The sequence below is a fragment of the Saccoglossus kowalevskii genome, chromosome 13 (assembly GCF_978046115.1).
Source record: "Saccoglossus kowalevskii chromosome 13, keSacKowa6.1, whole genome shotgun sequence".
Classification (NCBI taxonomy): Eukaryota; Metazoa; Hemichordata; class Enteropneusta; family Harrimaniidae; genus Saccoglossus; species Saccoglossus kowalevskii.
The window spans coordinates 6,621,893-6,643,170 of NC_140653.1; the positions used below are offsets into that span (position 1 = coordinate 6,621,893).

The 21,278-nt window shown below is 36.4% G+C and overlaps 1 protein-coding gene across 2 annotated transcripts; it reads right to left on the reverse strand.

Annotated features, from left to right (window-relative positions):
- Positions 1-1,366: 1,366 nt before the first annotated feature.
- On the reverse strand, positions 1,367-21,254 carry LOC100375908 (large ribosomal subunit protein uL24m-like). Of its 2 annotated transcripts, none has more exons than XM_078007926.1 (6): positions 21,211-21,254; positions 14,128-14,369; positions 13,471-13,566; positions 12,641-12,744; positions 2,162-2,298; positions 1,367-1,810 (listed from the first exon to the last, which is right to left on the reverse strand). In XM_078007926.1, exons 2-6 carry the CDS (start codon positions 14,338-14,340, stop codon positions 1,674-1,676), a joined length of 687 nt encoding a protein of 228 aa, XP_077864052.1. In that variant the 5' UTR covers positions 14,341-14,369; positions 21,211-21,254; the 3' UTR covers positions 1,367-1,673. The 2 variants fall into 2 exon arrangements, with proteins under 2 accessions (XP_077864052.1, XP_002733223.2); XM_002733177.3 differs by having other exon boundaries at positions 21,084-21,222.
- Positions 21,255-21,278: the final 24 nt, after the last annotated feature.

A 21,278-nucleotide genomic window follows, 5' to 3' on the forward strand; every position in this document is an offset into this window, starting at 1 on the left:
ATTATCATGCAAATTAGGTAATTAATATTCATAGATTTTTACCAAAACCTAATCAACTCTGCGCATTATCCCAGAGCATCTATGTACCAAGTTTCACCAAAATTTGATTAGTGGTTCTTGAGATAACGGTGGAACAAAAAAAGTGACATACATACATACATACATACAGACAGGGTAACTGCAAAGACTCCCTTTTGTGCTTCGCACACGGGAGTCAAAAATAGAAAATTGTAGATAATGCTACATCAAAAGGCTACACAGAAGACTGGTCTACATCTTGTATGTTAAATATGAAGTCAGTCAGACAGATGGTTTTTGAAAAATTGCCAATTTAGCAGCTTTTTTTGATCCAATTTGCAGAATTATAGACTGATCTATGAACAAAATCTAATCTCTAATCTAAATTCCAATCTCTAGCCCACAGGGTACCTTCACACTAAAAATCTGATGGTCACACTTAGGCCTCTGCATTCTGTAAGTCCCATATATTGCAAATGGAGAGTCGGAAATTAAAAAAAAAATAATCAGAAAAAATTGCACAAAATTGAAGATATCATTACTACCAGTAAATATGAAAGTTTTGGAGAAGTCGAAAATAACGCTTTTAGCTAAAAATATTAAAAAAATAATGAAAAAATTCACTTAAAATACAAATTTTTAGATAATAAAGCTACCACACTAACAGGCCACACAGAGGACCAGCCAAGGTCTAAATAGCAAGTCAATCAGACCGACATTTTTTTTTAGAATTCAACAAAAATATCAATTTTCAGCTTTTTTGACCCAAATTCCAGATTTGTTAATGAATCCACCAATAAGGAATGTTCATACTAAAAATCAGAACCAACGGTCAGTGGTTTTGGAGAAATCGTCCACAGACAGTCGGACACTTCATGATCTCTATAGCTCAGCAGTCCTTCGAACAGAAAAATCACAGCAATATGGTAATTTGTCAAAAGGAAGCATAGTGTTATCTGAAGAATGCTGGCTGCCATGAAACATGTGTGAGATTTGTGTTGAGAAAACTGATTTTCACAATCCAATGCACTCTCCCAGTGGCAAGCATGAATGCTAGATTTGATCTGGATGCAACGTACACTAAATATTCTGACTCGTTGGAATATTTGTCAATGTCCAATCATCCTAGAAATTCTATAATTAAACTTTGGTAACATCATTTTTTGTATATATGGATTTACGAAATACTCATAGTCACCTTCTACAGGTATGTTTGTGTGGGACCAAAACATAACACATGCTTGGTGCAACGACCATTGCAACAGAGATTAAACATTTCAACTTTACACATTCACCTATATTTAGTAATTTTAAAATTATCAATCAATCACAGAAAACATGTACACACTTTGTGGTTTTTACTACACATGATTTTAATTCTGTAGGCAAAGGTAATATGCAGTATTGTAATGATACACTGTACATCATACACTCCTAAGGTAAGGTGCTGACACTTTTCCACAGAACATAATACTAAGATTATAACAGGTGTAAAGATCACAGCAGTTGATAAAATCCTAGATGTACTGTATCAGCAAAAAACCATCAAGTTTGTTCACTGCCATATCATGATTTTCCTCCATTGACAGTTTTTTCATAACATGAACACTTGGGGAAAGAAAGTCAGTCCTGTCACATGTCCTACTTTAATATATCTAATACCACCATGTTTTACCAGGCTTCCTGGTTTCAATGATACCCATTGCATCCATTAGTTCCTCTTCTACTAACTTAAGAGATGGTTTGTAAGAATCTTTACTTGCGTGTTCCCCAACTGTATCTTTTGTTTGTTCTACAAATAAGAGAATATTTGGAATTTTCATTTCAAATTCAACATGGTTAATCAATGAAAAATGGATGCACCTTTCATAACTATGGTAACATGCGATGAAAATCTCAGTAAAACTATGTTTATTTTAAATTGTGCTAAAGTCTTTTGCTGACAAGGCACGACCTTGATTGATATGGCAAATAGCGCCCTCATAGTTGAATCATGAATACACCAGGACAATCAGACTACAGTTAATTTCGAGCCCTGCATAGACGTGGTAATCTGTCATTTACATAAACACATACATTACTAATACAATTTATATCAATGTATTTTTTAGGTTGTTTGACCATGTCAAATGAAAGCACTCACCAGAATATGAATCTTTAGTTTTATAGTCAGGATGCTGAAATGCCATTGGTGACAACGGAATAATTCTACCAGTTCGGATTGATACTCTCACTTTCTCACCAGATTCATTGTACTTCCATTTAATACTAGTTGGTTTACTGAAAGCAATCGTTGAATTATAATACAACAGCTGTACACAGAAACTATCTTAGAAATGAAATTTTCAGACAAAATATGTGAAAAATATTGGGAAAATTATGTTAAAAACATTATGAAGATGATATCGTTAGGCAAAAAGTTGTTTAAAAATCGGATTCAGGTGCAGAGGAAATTTTCTCAAAGATTAATTGACCAGTGTTTTTGCATTCAATAAATAACATATATTCGCTTACACAACTTCCCTGGAGACTACTTTTTTACTGTGACAGCTCATTACTACGGTACATAAATGCACTGCTGTATCTCATTACTACGGTACATAAATGCACTGCTGTATCTCATTACTACGGTACATAAATGCACTGCTGTATCTCATTACTACGGTACATAAATGCACTGCTGTATCTCATTACTACGGTACATAAATGCACTGCTGTATCTTATTACTACGGTACATAAATGCACTGCTGTATCTCATTACTACGGTACATAAATGCACTGCTGTATCTCATTACTACGGTACATAAATGCACTGCTGTATCTCATTACTACGGTACATAAATGCACTGCTGTATCTTATTACTACGGTACATAAATGCACTGCTGTATCTCATTACTACGGTACATAAATGCACTGCTGTATCTTATTACTACGGTACATAAATGCACTGCTGTATCTCATTACTACGGTACATAAATGCACTGCTGTATCTCATTACTACGGTACATAAATGCACTGCTGTATCTCATTACTACGGTACATAAATGCACTGCTGTATCTCATTACTACGGTACATAAATGCACTGCTGTATCTCATTACTACGGTACATAAATGCACTGCTGTATCTTATTACTACGGTACATAAATGCACTGCTGTATCTCATTACTACGGTACATAAATGCACTGCTGTATCTCATTACTACGGTACATAAATGCACTGCTGTATCTCATTACTACGGTACATAAATGCACTGCTGTATCTCATTACTACGGTACATAAATGCACTGCTGTATCTCATTACTACGGTACATAAATGCACTGCTGTATCTCATTACTACGGTACATAAATGCACTGCTGTATCTCATTACTACGATACATAAATGCACTGCTGTATCTCATTACTACGGTACATAAATGCACTGCTGTATCTCATTACTACGGTACATAAATGCACTGCTGTATCTCATTACTACGGTACATAAATGCACTGCTGTATCTCATTACTACGGTACATAAATGCACTGCTGTATCTTATTACTACGGTACATAAATGCACTGCTGTATCTCATTACTACGGTACATAAATGCACTGCTGTATCTCATTACTACGGTACATAAATGCACTGCTGTATCTTATTACTACGGTACATAAATGCACTGCTGTATCTTATTACTACGGTACATAAATGCACTGCTGTATCTCATTACTACGGTACATAAATGCACTGCTGTATCTCATTACTACGGTACATAAATGCACTGCTGTATCTCATTACTACGGTACATAAATGCACTGCTGTATCTCATTACTACGGTACATAAATGCACTGCTGTATCTCATTACTACGGTACATAAATGCACTGCTGTATCTCATTACTACGGTACATAAATGCACTGCTGTATCTCATTACTACGGTACATAAATGCACTGCTGTATCTCATTACTACGGTACATAAATGCACTGCTGTATCTCATTACTACGGTACATAAATGCACTGCTGTATCTCATTACTACGGTACATAAATGCACTGCTGTATCTTATTACTACGGTACATAAATGCACTGCTGTATCTCATTACTACGGTACATAAATGCACTGCTGTATCTCATTACTACGGTACATAAATGCACTGCTGTATCTCATTACTACGGTACATAAATGCACTGCTGTATCTCATTACTACGGTACATAAATGCACTGCTGTATCTCATTACTACGGTACATAAATGCACTGCTGTATCTCATTACTACGGTACATAAATGCACTGCTGTATCTCATTACTACGGTACATAAATGCACTGCTGTATCTTATTACTACGGTACATAAATGCACTGCTGTATCTTATTACTACGGTACATAAATGCACTGCTGTATCTCATTACTACGGTACATAAATGCACTGCTGTATCTCATTACTACGGTACATAAATGCACTGCTGTATCTCATTACTACGGTACATAAATGCACTGCTGTATCTTATTACTACGGTACATAAATGCACTGCTGTATCTCATTACTACGGTACATAAATGCACTGCTGTATCTCATTACTACGGTACATAAATGCACTGCTGTATCTCATTACTACGGTACATAAATGCACTGCTGTATCTCATTACTACGGTACATAAATGCACTGCTGTATCTCATTACTACGGTACATAAATGCACTGCTGTATCTCATTACTACGGTACATAAATGCACTGCTGTATCTTATTACTACGGTACATAAATGCACTGCTGTATCTCATTACTACGGTACATAAATGCACTGCTGTATCTTATTACTACGGTACATAAATGCACTGCTGTATCTCATTACTACGATACATAAATGCACTGCTGTATCTCATTACTACGGTACATAAATGCACTGCTGTATCTCATTACTACGGTACATAAATGCACTGCTGTATCTCATTACTACGGTACATAAATGCACTGCTGTATCTTATTACTACGGTACATAAATGCACTGCTGTATCTCATTACTACGGTACATAAATGCACTGCTGTATCTCATTACTACGGTACATAAATGCACTGCTGTATCTCATTACTACGGTACATAAATGCACTGCTGTATCTCATTACTACGGTACATAAATGCACTGCTGTATCTCATTACTACGGTACATAAATGCACTGCTGTATCTCATTACTACGGTACATAAATGCACTGCTGTATCTCATTACTACGGTACATAAATGCACTGCTGTATCTCATTACTACGGTACATAAATGCACTGCTGTATCTCATTACTACGGTACATAAATGCACTGCTGTATCTCATTACTACGGTACATAAATGCACTGCTGTATCTCATTACTACGGTACATAAATGCACTGCTGTATCTTATTACTACGGTACATAAATGCACTGCTGTATCTTATTACTACGGTACATAAATGCACTGCTGTATCTCATTACTACGGTACATAAATGCACTGCTGTATCTTATTACTACGGTACATAAATGCACTGCTGTATCTCATTACTACGGTACATAAATGCACTGCTGTATCTCATTACTACGGTACATAAATGCACTGCTGTATCTCATTACTACGGTACATAAATGCACTGCTGTATCTTATTACTACGGTACATAAATGCACTGCTGTATCTCATTACTACGGTACATAAATGCACTGCTGTATCTCATTACTACGGTACATAAATGCACTGCTGTATCTTATTACTACGGTACATAAATGCACTGCTGTATCTCATTACTACGGTACATAAATGCACTGCTGTATCTCATTACTACGGTACATAAATGCACTGCTGTATCTTATTACTACGGTACATAAATGCACTGCTGTATCTCATTACTACGGTACATAAATGCACTGCTGTATCTCATTACTACGGTACATAAATGCACTGCTGTATCTCATTACTACGGTACATAAATGCACTGCTGTATCTTATTACTACGGTACATAAATGCACTGCTGTATCTTATTACTACGGTACATAAATGCACTGCTGTATCTCATTACTACGGTACATAAATGCACTGCTGTATCTCATTACTACGGTACATAAATGCACTGCTGTATCTCATTACTACGGTACATAAATGCACTGCTGTATCTCATTACTACGGTACATAAATGCACTGCTGTATCTTATTACTACGGTACATAAATGCACTGCTGTATCTCATTACTACGGTACATAAATGCACTGCTGTATCTCATTACTACGGTACATAAATGCACTGCTGTATCTCATTACTACGGTACATAAATGCACTGCTGTATCTCATTACTACGGTACATAAATGCACTGCTGTATCTCATTACTACGGTACATAAATGCACTGCTGTATCTTATTACTACGGTACATAAATGCACTGCTGTATCTCATTACTACGGTACATAAATGCACTGCTGTATCTCATTACTACGGTACATAAATGCACTGCTGTTTTTTATTACTACGGTACATAAATGCACTGCTGTATCTCATTACTACGGTACATAAATGCACTGCTGTATCTCATTACTACGGTACATAAATGCACTGCTGTATCTTATTACTACGGTACATAAATGCACTGCTGTATCTCATTACTACGGTACATAAATGCACTGCTGTATCTCATTACTACGGTACATAAATGCACTGCTGTATCTCATTACTACGGTACATAAATGCACTGCTGTATCTTATTACTACGGTACATAAATGCACTGCTGTATCTCATTACTACGGTACATAAATGCACTGCTGTATCTCATTACTACGGTACATAAATGCACTGCTGTATCTCATTACTACGGTACATAAATGCACTGCTGTATCTCATTACTACGGTACATAAATGCACTGCTGTATCTCATTACTACGGTACATAAATGCACTGCTGTATCTTATTACTACGGTACATAAATGCACTGCTGTATCTCATTACTACGGTACATAAATGCACTGCTGTATCTTATTACTACGGTACATAAATGCACTGCTGTATCTCATTACTACGGTACATAAATGCACTGCTGTATCTCATTACTACGGTACATAAATGCACTGCTGTATCTCATTACTACGGTACATAAATGCACTGCTGTATCTTATTACTACGGTACATAAATGCACTGCTGTATCTCATTACTACGGTACATAAATGCACTGCTGTATCTCATTACTACGGTACATAAATGCACTGCTGTATCTTATTACTACGGTACATAAATGCACTGCTGTATCTCATTACTACGGTACATAAATGCACTGCTGTATCTCATTACTACGGTACATAAATGCACTGCTGTATCTTATTACTACGGTACATAAATGCACTGCTGTATCTTATTACTACGGTACATAAATGCACTGCTGTATCTCATTACTACGGTACATAAATGCACTGCTGTATCTCATTACTACGGTACATAAATGCACTGCTGTATCTCATTACTACGGTACATAAATGCACTGCTGTATCTTATTACTACGGTACATAAATGCACTGCTGTATCTTATTACTACGGTACATAAATGCACTGCTGTATCTTATTACTACGGTACATAAATGCACTGCTGTATCTTATTACTACGGTACATAAATGCACTGCTGTATCTCATTACTACGGTACATAAATGCACTGCTGTATCTTATTACTACGGTACATAAATGCACTGCTGTATCTCATTACTACGGTACATAAATGCACTGCTGTATCTTATTACTACGGTACATAAATGCACTGCTGTATCTCATTACTACGGTACATAAATGCACTGCTGTATCTTATTACTACGGTACATAAATGCACTGCTGTATCTCATTACTACGGTACATAAATGCACTGCTGTATCTTATTACTACGGTACATAAATGCACTGCTGTATCTTATTACTACGGTACATAAATGCACTGCTGTATCTCATTACTACGGTACATAAATGCACTGCTGTATCTCATTACTACGGTACATAAATGCACTGCTGTATCTCATTACTACGGTACATAAATGCACTGCTGTATCTTATTACTACGGTACATAAATGCACTGCTGTATCTTATTACTACGGTACATAAATGCACTGCTGTATCTCATTACTACGGTACATAAATGCACTGCTGTATCTTATTACTACGGTACATAAATGCACTGCTGTATCTCATTACTACGGTACATAAATGCACTGCTGTATCTCATTACTACGGTACATAAATGCACTGCTGTATCTCATTACTACGGTACATAAATGCACTGCTGTATCTCATTACTACGGTACATAAATGCACTGCTGTATCTCATTACTACGGTACATAAATGCACTGCTGTATCTCATTACTACGGTACATAAATGCACTGCTGTATCTTATTACTACGGTACATAAATGCACTGCTGTATCTCATTACTACGGTACATAAATGCACTGCTGTATCTCATTACTACGGTACATAAATGCACTGCTGTATCTCATTACTACGGTACATAAATGCACTGCTGTATCTCATTACTACGGTACATAAATGCACTGCTGTATCTCATTACTACGGTACATAAATGCACTGCTGTATCTCATTACTACGGTACATAAATGCACTGCTGTATCTCATTACTACGATACATAAATGCACTGCTGTATCTCATTACTACGGTACATAAATGCACTGCTGTATCTCATTACTACGGTACATAAATGCACTGCTGTATCTCATTACTACGGTACATAAATGCACTGCTGTATCTCATTACTACGGTACATAAATGCACTGCTGTATCTCATTACTACGGTACATAAATGCACTGCTGTATCTTATTACTACGGTACATAAATGCACTGCTGTATCTCATTACTACGGTACATAAATGCACTGCTGTATCTCATTACTACGGTACATAAATGCACTGCTGTATCTCATTACTACGGTACATAAATGCACTGCTGTATCTCATTACTACGGTACATAAATGCACTGCTGTATCTTATTACTACGGTACATAAATGCACTGCTGTATCTCATTACTACGGTACATAAATGCACTGCTGTATCTTATTACTACGGTACATAAATGCACTGCTGTATCTCATTACTACGGTACATAAATGCACTGCTGTATCTCATTACTACGGTACATAAATGCACTGCTGTATCTCATTACTACGGTACATAAATGCACTGCTGTATCTCATTACTACGGTACATAAATGCACTGCTGTATCTCATTACTACGGTACATAAATGCACTGCTGTATCTCATTACTACGGTACATAAATGCACTGCTGTATCTTATTACTACGGTACATAAATGCACTGCTGTATCTCATTACTACGGTACATAAATGCACTGCTGTATCTTATTACTACGGTACATAAATGCACTGCTGTATCTCATTACTACGGTACATAAATGCACTGCTGTATCTTATTACTACGGTACATAAATGCACTGCTGTATCTCATTACTACGGTACATAAATGCACTGCTGTATCTCATTACTACGGTACATAAATGCACTGCTGTATCTCATTACTACGGTACATAAATGCACTGCTGTATCTCATTACTACGGTACATAAATGCACTGCTGTATCTCATTACTACGGTACATAAATGCACTGCTGTATCTCATTACTACGGTACATAAATGCACTGCTGTATCTCATTACTACGGTACATAAATGCACTGCTGTATCTCATTACTACGGTACATAAATGCACTGCTGTATCTCATTACTACGGTACATAAATGCACTGCTGTATCTCATTACTACGGTACATAAATGCACTGCTGTATCTTATTACTACGGTACATAAATGCACTGCTGTATCTCATTACTACGGTACATAAATGCACTGCTGTATCTTATTACTACGGTACATAAATGCACTGCTGTATCTTATTACTACGGTACATAAATGCACTGCTGTATCTTATTACTACGGTACATAAATGCACTGCTGTATCTCATTACTACGGTACATAAATGCACTGCTGTATCTTATTACTACGGTACATAAATGCACTGCTGTATCTTATTACTACGGTACATAAATGCACTGCTGTATCTCATTACTACGGTACATAAATGCACTGCTGTATCTCATTACTACGGTACATAAATGCACTGCTGTATCTCATTACTACGGTACATAAATGCACTGCTGTATCTTATTACTACGGTACATAAATGCACTGCTGTATCTCATTACTACGGTACATAAATGCACTGCTGTATCTTATTACTACGGTACATAAATGCACTGCTGTATCTCATTACTACGGTACATAAATGCACTGCTGTATCTCATTACTACGGTACATAAATGCACTGCTGTATCTCATTACTACGGTACATAAATGCACTGCTGTATCTTATTACTACGGTACATAAATGCACTGCTGTATCTCATTACTACGGTACATAAATGCACTGCTGTATCTCATTACTACGGTACATAAATGCACTGCTGTATCTCATTACTACGGTACATAAATGCACTGCTGTATCTCATTACTACGGTACATAAATGCACTGCTGTATCTCATTACTACGGTACATAAATGCACTGCTGTATCTCATTACTACGGTACATAAATGCACTGCTGTATCTCATTACTACGGTACATAAATGCACTGCTGTATCTCATTACTACGGTACATAAATGCACTGCTGTATCTTATTACTACGGTACATAAATGCACTGCTGTATCTCATTACTACGGTACATAAATGCACTGCTGTATCTCATTACTACGGTACATAAATGCACTGCTGTATCTTATTACTACGGTACATAAATGCACTGCTGTATCTCATTACTACGGTACATAAATGCACTGCTGTATCTCATTACTACGGTACATAAATGCACTGCTGTATCTCATTACTACGGTACATAAATGCACTGCTGTATCTCATTACTACGGTACATAAATGCACTGCTGTATCTCATTACTACGGTACATAAATGCACTGCTGTATCTTATTACTACGGTACATAAATGCACTGCTGTATCTCATTACTACGGTACATAAATGCACTGCTGTATCTTATTACTACGGTACATAAATGCACTGCTGTATCTCATTACTACGGTACATAAATGCACTGCTGTATCTCATTACTACGGTACATAAATGCACTGCTGTATCTTATTACTACGGTACATAAATGCACTGCTGTATCTCATTACTACGGTACATAAATGCACTGCTGTATCTCATTACTACGGTACATAAATGCACTGCTGTATCTCATTACTACGGTACATAAATGCACTGCTGTATCTTATTACTACGGTACATAAATGCACTGCTGTATCTCATTACTACGGTACATAAATGCACTGCTGTATCTCATTACTACGGTACATAAATGCACTGCTGTATCTCATTACTACGGTACATAAATGCACTGCTGTATCTCATTACTACGGTACATAAATGCACTGCTGTATCTCATTACTACGGTACATAAATGCACTGCTGTATCTTATTACTACGGTACATAAATGCACTGCTGTATCTCATTACTACGGTACATAAATGCACTGCTGTATCTTATTACTACGGTACATAAATGCACTGCTGTATCTCATTACTACGGTACATAAATGCACTGCTGTATCTTATTACTACGGTACATAAATGCACTGCTGTATCTTATTACTACGGTACATAAATGCACTGCTGTATCTTATTACTACGGTACATAAATGCACTGCTGTATCTCATTACTACGGTACATAAATGCACTGCTGTATCTCATTACTACGGTACATAAATGCACTGCTGTATCTCATTACTACGGTACATAAATGCACTGCTGTATCTCATTACTACGGTACATAAATGCACTGCTGTATCTCATTACTACGGTACATAAATGCACTGCTGTATCTCATTACTACGGTACATAAATGCACTGCTGTATCTTATTACTACGGTACATAAATGCACTGCTGTATCTCATTACTACGGTACATAAATGCACTGCTGTATCTCATTACTACGGTACATAAATGCACTGCTGTATCTCATTACTACGGTACATAAATGCACTGCTGTATCTCATTACTACGGTACATAAATGCACTGCTGTATCTCATTACTACGGTACATAAATGCACTGCTGTATCTCATTACTACGGTACATAAATGCACTGCTGTATCTCATTACTACGGTACATAAATGCACTGCTGTATCTCATTACTACGGTACATAAATGCACTGCTGTATCTTATTACTACGGTACATAAATGCACTGCTGTATCTCATTACTACGGTACATAAATGCACTGCTGTATCTCATTACTACGGTACATAAATGCACTGCTGTATCTCATTACTACGGTACATAAATGCACTGCTGTATCTCATTACTACGGTACATAAATGCACTGCTGTATCTCATTACTACGGTACATAAATGCACTGCTGTATCTCATTACTACGGTACATAAATGCACTGCTGTATCTCATTACTACGGTACATAAATGCACTGCTGTATCTCAACCTTTACAGTACAGTACATACACTTGCCTTGTAGAGCTGATAAACTTAGGAATAGATCAATCAACAGTTAAGGTTGATTTACTAAATAAACATAGTTAAACTTACTTATCTGATGGATCTATCAATGCAACTTGGTTGTGTAATAATGGTGCTTCACTCTTTATATACATTCCTCTATAGCCTTCAGTTTTCCCAAGACATTTATAATGCTGTACAAACATTAGATAGTATTTATATCAGAAATTTCAAACTTATTCAAGTTTGTTCTGGATGAAAAAGCAATTTCAAAAGATTTTCATTTCTATAACATTTGTCTAAGTTTCACACCAGACACTTGAATTACCGGTAATATATAGTAGATAATACATGTATTTGGTAATCGTTGTCCTAAGTACCGGTAACTATTTTTAATAGTTACCGGTAATACTAATAGTTACTTAGGACAATGATCACTAAAATATTACTTATTATGTATCATATTTATCGGTCCAAGCAGCATTTATTTATGGACTCTTGTGTGGTTTCCTGTATAGCCATAGAGTCCTCCCTTTTGAATTTATATTTTCCCCACATTACTATTACTTTAAATGAACACAAAAGTTAGGACCATATGTACTTCCTAGATTAGTTGCTCCAGAAGAAGAATATGAATACTAATGCAAGAAAGGACTTATTGCATTGAAGACAAACACTAACTTAGTCGATAAATGACATTATACACCTGCTTCACAGATGCCATAACTTTTATGGATTTTATTTTTTGCCAAGTAACTCAAAATTGAAAGGGCTTTCAATTAAGTTTTGCGAACTTGAAGATATTCATAATACAAGTGAAAAACTTGACATCTGGGACAGTGTCAAAATCACTTGAATGCAAAAATGCAATATTTGGCACACCAACAATTTTTATCACAAAACTCCCATAATGCACTTACACAATTCAGCCCTTCTACAACAACCCAATTTCTTTCTCTGATAATTTCACATATAGTTCCATGTTTTCCTTGGTCTTTTCCTATCAAAATCTGCACCTAAAACAAACAAACATCACAACCCTTTAACAGTGTTGGTTTTCAGGTAATTTCTTTTTTTGTTTAGATGTTTGTCAATTTTACCCAATTATCAAGAACGATTAGGCTTACTGTATACATGTGGTCATTATTAGTTATGAATGTTAACAAAACCGCTATATTTTGCGAGAGAAATTTTTCATGTAACATTTCACTGGAGACAGCTGCTTACCCTAACACCTAACACTCAGACCAATCAGAGAATAGCTTGTTTGTTAAAAGGTAACAGTTTTTTCAACAATCAAATTCTGCCTTGCATATATGCCTTGACTAAACAGAAAAATTGTTGTTGGCAATGGTCATAAATCATCAAACCGCAAAAACGGATTGCAGTGAAAGTATAATAGTTTAGATAAATATTTGACAGCACTGTGGCAATCAATTGAATAGCATCAGATCAAACTTTAATCTTTGGATAAAGCAAATGTATATTGTTAGGAAACTAGTATTGACAAGAGTACACAAATGAAAATTGTCACCAGTTGGCAATTGTTTATATAAGCAAATATGCAGACCACTTACCAGATCACCTCGAAAATAATTCCAATCTTTTAGTGGTTCAACCAACACTGCTGGTCTATTTCTACCAGGATAATTAGCTTTGAGAGATGCTGGGGTTTTAGGTTTTGCCATTCCATAACGAAAATTTTTATTAATTTTTTTCCACCAATCTTTAGCCCAAGGATCATCCAATGGATATCTTCTACTGGTAAATAATAATCTTGTCAACCTCATTTTCTTGCTTTTAGTCTTCAATAATTTTGCTGCAAGAAAAATATTACTTTTGTACACGTCCATGTCATTCACCCTCATCTAGCAGATAAATATACATAGTAGATATTGTGTACATATAGAAGAGTATGGAAGAAATCTATATACCCTAAGATATTAGAAAATGGTGCATTTCTGGTTTATGGGCGATTCTATTTTTATTGTTGTTTCGCAGATTATGTGAAGCGAGCAGCTCATTCATGAAAAAACATCTTCAGAAATGTTGTTCAATGACAATTGTTTTTTGGCAGCAAACTGAAAGTACTTTAACTTCAAATGATGTTTCGAGTCATTTTGAACAGTAGCAACACAAAATAAGTAACAACTGGACATTCTTTAGTTATGTCAGTTCTATTTTAGTAAATCAATAAACTAATCAGCTGTGTTCACTCACCAGGCATTACCTGCTACATACCGGTAATACAACACTTTTTTTTTCTTTTGTTAGCTTTTCCAATTGCTTCTTAAACACATATTTTTTGCACAAAATCATCTAGCCCCTCTAGTTTTCAAACGAATTTCTCTTACTCAGTACTGAGAGCATGGGCACTTGACACAGACATTTTTTTTTTTAATTATAATAAATGCATGTAGTATATACATTCAATGTTGTATTTGTTGTTTATTGCCTCTGCGGCTGATAGTATGGTTATTTATTATGGCATATTACGTGTTACAACAGTATTTGTGTATAAATATGGTTCAAATAACATTTTAAATAAAATCTTAAATTTGAACCATATTTAGAACAAACAAGTCATTGTCAATGACACGTCCCCGTTCCGTTCATACTTGAGTGACATATACATTCAAAGCAGATCATGACCGAAATGCACCTGTATATGTACAACACATTGTACTAAATCTGAACAAAATCCATCCATGCATGACTGAGATCCGGTTCCGGAATTGTGAAAATACGTGATTTTGATGCATTTTCGGCCTTAAAATGGCCATCAGCTATTGTTAAGCGGATTATGAAACAAATGCACATATCTATTTGTGACATGATGTACCATGTGTGTGTGTGAAGTTTGAACTTGATCAATCCAGACATGTCTCGGATACGGATCCAGAACTGAATTCTTTAAAACAAAATGGCCGCCAGTCGGCCATTTCGAACTTGATCCGGAAAAAAAAATGATGTGCATCAAGGTCCTATTATGTTTAATGTACCGGTATGTACCAAATTTGAACAAAATCCGTCCATGCATAACTGAGATCCAGATCCGGAATGGTTAAAATGTGCGATTTCAATGCATTTTCGGCCTTAAAGCGGCCACCATTTGGCTATCGTTAATGAGATCATGAAACAAATGCACATACATATTTGTGACATGATGTATCTTGTGTGTGTGAAGTTTGAACTCGATCAATCCAGGCATGTCTCAGATACGAATCCAGAACTGAATTCTTTAAAACAAAATGGCCGCCAGTCGGCCATTTCAAACCCGATCCAAAAAAAAATGACGTGCATCAAGGTCCTATTATGTTTAATGTATGTACCAAATTTGAACAAAATCCGTCCATGCATAACTGAGATCCAGGTCCGGAATGGTGAAAATGTGCGATTTCAATGCATTTTCGGCCTTAAAGCGGCCACCATTTGGCTATCGTTAATGAGATCATGAAACAAATGGGGCTAATCTGCACTGGCTCGGAAGGTTGTAAATGATTAGCTAGTTTGAATTTGCATAACAATACTGACAATGAACGTGCATTCAACGCCACAAGTTTTTTGTTTTTTTAGCCAATCAGAATTCATCTTCCGAGCCAGTGCAGATCAGCCGAACAAATGCACATACATATTTATGACATGGTGTACCTTGTGTGTGTGAAGTTTGAACTTGATCAATCCAGGCATGTCTCAGATACGGATCCAGAACTGAATTCTTTAAAACAAAATGGCCGCCAGTCGGCCATTTCAAACCCGATCCAAAAAAAAAATGACGTGCATCAAGGTCCTATTATGTTTAATGTATGTACCAAATTTGAACAAAATCCGTCCATGCATAACTGAGATCCGGGTCCGGAATGGTGAAAAAATGCGATTTTGATGCATTTTCGGCCTTAAAATGGCCGCTATTCGGCTATCGTTAATCGGATCATGAAAAAAACGCATGTGCATATGTCCCATATAATGTGTGATGTATGAGTGAAGTTTGAACTTAATCGGTCCATGCATGTTCGAGATACAGGTGATCACGGACGCACGGACGCACACAGGGCAAAACACAAGTCCCCGTTTTCGGACTACGTCCGAACGGGGACTAATAAAAAAGTCAGCTTCACTAAGTTTTGCATTTCTTCTCACTCTTTGCCAATTGAAAAACTTAGATATAATAAAACACCTTCAGAGAAAAGGTTTTGTTAATGAACAGGCTATTGGGGGTGAATTTCATGTATTACCGGTACTCATATTTAAAAATAGTCAGATTTTACAAGCTCATACTAAAAATGAAGCTGAATTAGCAATTTATGATGACAACATTTGCAAGTTGTCGACTTCATTGTCAATTGCTTGGGAAAATTTATTTATTTTATTTCTAAGCTTTAGTCTATGTTTTGTTTTTCTTGACCTTTGATTTATTGTATGTTTTTTTCATTCATACTTAATTTTGTGTCAAATAAAATATCTATCTATCTACATGATGTACAAAAGTACTGGCGCAGCAAGTATTACTATCTTCGTTGTAGAGGCAAATAAACAACAAATATAACGTTAGCGGCAGTTAAAAAATGCGGTCGGTCGGTGGGTGACCACCGAACTCGGCCAGATTTCTACTCGGCCAGTGACCGATCACGGCCAGTGACCGTACTCGGCCTGCATATATGTTAATGGTTTGTCAAAGGGTGTCGATCTCAGTGATGCTACAGCGAGCGCTGTATTACAGACTGCCAGAGTCATATCACAATAAAATGTAAAGGGTGTTGATTTCAGTGATGCCCATCGTGCTTTGTTAATAAAAAAAAAGGGTTGTCGATTACAGACTGCCAGAGTCATATCACAATAAAATGTAAAGGGTGTTGATTTCAGTGATGCCCATCGCAGGCAGATAACTAGAATACACATCTAATACAAATCTGTTTCAGTCAGGGCTCGAATGCTCATTTGTGGTTTGTCGCGTGATGAATTGAGAACGTTGAAGGAAAAAGGAAAAGAATGTAGCAGTTTATGTAGGCAGACAAAATAGTCTGTATTGGTCTATCAGTGAATAAACAAATAAACTGTTTCTTTGCTTGTTGTGCTTCTGGTTGTTGAGCAATACATTTCAGGGTCCGCATTTTTGTGGTTTGTTAGGATGTGTTTTCATGGGGAATTACGTGAATAAATTAAGAACTGAAGTCGGAATGTAACAATGTAGCAAGATGTCCCACTCTGTCGCCAAGTTAAATGCCCGACTTCTTGTACTTTATACGCTAAATTGCAAACAATGACCTTTCGGTTGGCGGCAGATCATTGTTTAAAGAAAAAAATTCACGGCTTAAAGAAGGTGTTAACAACATGAATAGAAGTGAGTACGTAATTGATGATACCGCCTGTACTAAACTTCGACATGTCGCTTTCGAGGCATAGTTTGCAATAGAAAAGGTTACAACAAATAAATAAAATAAAACAAACTAAAATTGTCACTGGGGTTGGTGTATTTTTTCAAAATATTTCTTTCCGGGTACCTCGCCACAGGGAGTGTTAGACCACTGTTGTTTAGCAAGGCTATGAATTGTGTCTTTGGTGACAAAGTTTTGGATTTTGGTTTTTGCCATTTCAAATAGGACATTTCTTTCGGGGGTGTTTCTTTGTGTCTCAATTTCCAAGTTATGGTCACTGAGGTAGAATTTAGTTAGATTTTCGCGCATCTCAATATTTTGCAGGGTAACAAGGTAGGTTTCTAAAGCAAAATTGTTTTTTAATTTACATTATGTTTCTTAATTTATTTTTTTAATGTGGCGCAATCGTTATTCGAAATAACAGTTTTCACTGTTTTCATATTTCCATGTATATTATCAATTTGTGTCATGTTTTTTTTCAACTTTATGGTCACAAAAACATTGGAGTTCGCGTGATCGGTGCGTAAAATACTTCATAGCTACAAGCGTGGGCATACTAACTTGTAATCGACAGACATGGATGAATAAACAAACACCTCGTGCGAGGCGCGATTAATGTTGGAAGCTTTCCTTTGTTTTAATGTGACTGGTGGCATACGACAGGGGAGCTCTTCTTTAACAAGTCGGTAAAAGGTGTGACCACGTGTAGTTATCAAAAGGTTGTCCCGTGACTTTCAACAACTAAAATAGAATTTCCCCTATGTACAACAACTTGTACCTCATAAGCGCGGCGTAATTGCACTTATTTACCAATAACTCAAATCTTACAAGAACGATGTATTTGCACTTATTCACCAATAACTCGTACCTTACAAGAACGGTGTATTTGCATTTATTTACCAATAACTCGTATCTTACAAGAACGATGTATTTGCATTTATTTACCAATAACTCATATCTCACAAGAAAGATGTATTTACATTTATTTACCAATAACTCGTATCTTACAAGAACGATGTATTTGCATTTATTTACCAATAGCTCGTATCTTACAAGAACGATGTATTTGCATTTATTTACCAATAACTCGTATCTTACAAGAACGATGTATTTGCATTTATTTACCAATAACTCGTATCTTACAAGAACGATGTATTTGCATTTATTTACCAATAACTCGTATCTTACAAGAACGATGTATTTGCATTTATTTACCAATAACTCGTATCTTACAAGAACGGTGTATTTGCATTTATTTACCAATTGCAGTGTTCAAATTGGTCTGTACTTTTCCCAAATAAAACTATTTTTTTGAAAGTAACAAGTCGTGTAAAGGTGTTTTCATTCCTAGCAGAATTTGGCAAAGAATTATGCTTATGGCTATCAGCCGCTAGAGGGCGCAGCCATGGCTGTGAACGTTCCAATAAAACCGGGATGCTTTGCCAAAATGTTTTTGTTATTCCTTGGAGGTATCTTATTAAATCCATGGTTTTTTTCCAGCGATTAACCGTTATAATGTTCTTATTATTTTTATTTTCATTCATATATACTGCTCCCCCAGCTACAGACAATATATATGTGTGAGTGTAATCACACTGGGTGAGAAAAATGGTATAGATGATGTAATAATCTGGTAGTAACCGCGTTGTGTTTTTAAATATATATGCAATGTATACATAGCTTGGTTCCGTGCATGAAGCATTGTAGCCCTTTCCTGTTTGCCAAGCACAGTGACAAGTTAAAAATAAAGAACTTTTGGTGAGTAAATCTTGCATAAATCTTGTTTAATAAACAACTACCCACTACAAAGCCATCCGTGAATCGATCTAAAACACTACTGCATTAGTTCATTTAAACACACCATGGGTTAGGGCCGATTGTGAATCACACTTGTAGCCTTGTCAAATGGTTTATTATCACGGTGACATGAGTCAAGACGCATGTGAATCGTACTCAAGCATAGCCCATTATTATATATACTAGTAGTTTATTTTACCGTAACATAGAGTTTATCTATAACAGAAGTGATTTATTAAATGCAACTCGTAAATCTTCACAATATTTTGTAATGGATCTGAAAAATAACGGATGCATTAAGGATCACACAATAAAATGTTGCGCCATACAAAACTGCTACAAATTGAAACATTAGTTTTAGTGTTTTTACATAGCAGAGCTTTTTCTTTGAAAACTTGCGTCACTGAAATCGACAACAGTCGGGAAACAGGAGCGTTTCTTTTTGTGTGTGTTGTGTTGTTACACAGCGTAGCCAGACGGTCGCCGATGTGATGTCTGTGATTCCGATGTAATGTCTGTGTTTTTTCTTTGAAAAGAAAATTTGCGTCACTGAAATCGACAATGTTCAGCCAATGTTGAAATCAACAACTTGAACATGTCGGAGAACCAGTAGCGTTTGTGTGTGTATGTAAACTTGTGTTGTTGAAATCGACAATAAAACAGTCACAGGAGTTAGTCAAAAACAGTCAGTGAAACGGATGCGTCACTGGGTGTGTTGTGTAGCATATAACATCTGGAAATAAAATGCCGCCACGGCAACAGACGTGAAAGAAGGTGACAATTGTTGACCAATGACCAGTTTACACCTCGACATTCACAACTGGCCGAGTTGTGCATTTTTTTCTTGGCCGAGTTGAAATCTGGCGAGTTCGGTTGTATTCGGTCGGTGCATAGTAACATTAAATGCATTATATCGATAATTTTTAAAATGTTTTCCCGTATCAAACACAGACGCTCGGAACGTTTCTTGGATAATAAATAATGACCTAAAGTAGGGTCGGCATAGTTAGTCAGTCGCCGGTACATTGGCCTACTACTCATATAATAACACGAGTGGTAAGCGAATGTACCGGCGACTGACTAACTATGCCGACCCTACTTTAGGTAATTATTTATTATCCAAGAAACGTTCCGAGCGCATGTGCTGTGGTATCAAGCACCCATGATACCGAGGGACACGGGTTTTCATAAACTTGCTATGTCAATGTTACCAGGACGTAACATCAGCGAAACACATATAACGAGTAGTACTCTTCGAGGAGACCGCTCACTGACATAATGCATAAACTAACGTAGTAAATGGCTATCCCCTCTCTCGATCGTGCAAGAAGGGTTCCCAAAGTGACAAAATATCGACTTACCTCTCTCAATGTGAACTCCAATGCAAACCAAAACAGCAATTATACGGATCACTTACCAGATCACTCCAAATATAGTAATTATACAGATAACTAACTGAATCACCTCCGAGAAACGTGCGTTACTCACCTAAGAAGCCATTTGTATTTTGAAATGCATTATGGGTATACCCGGTTTAAATCGATTGACCCGATGAC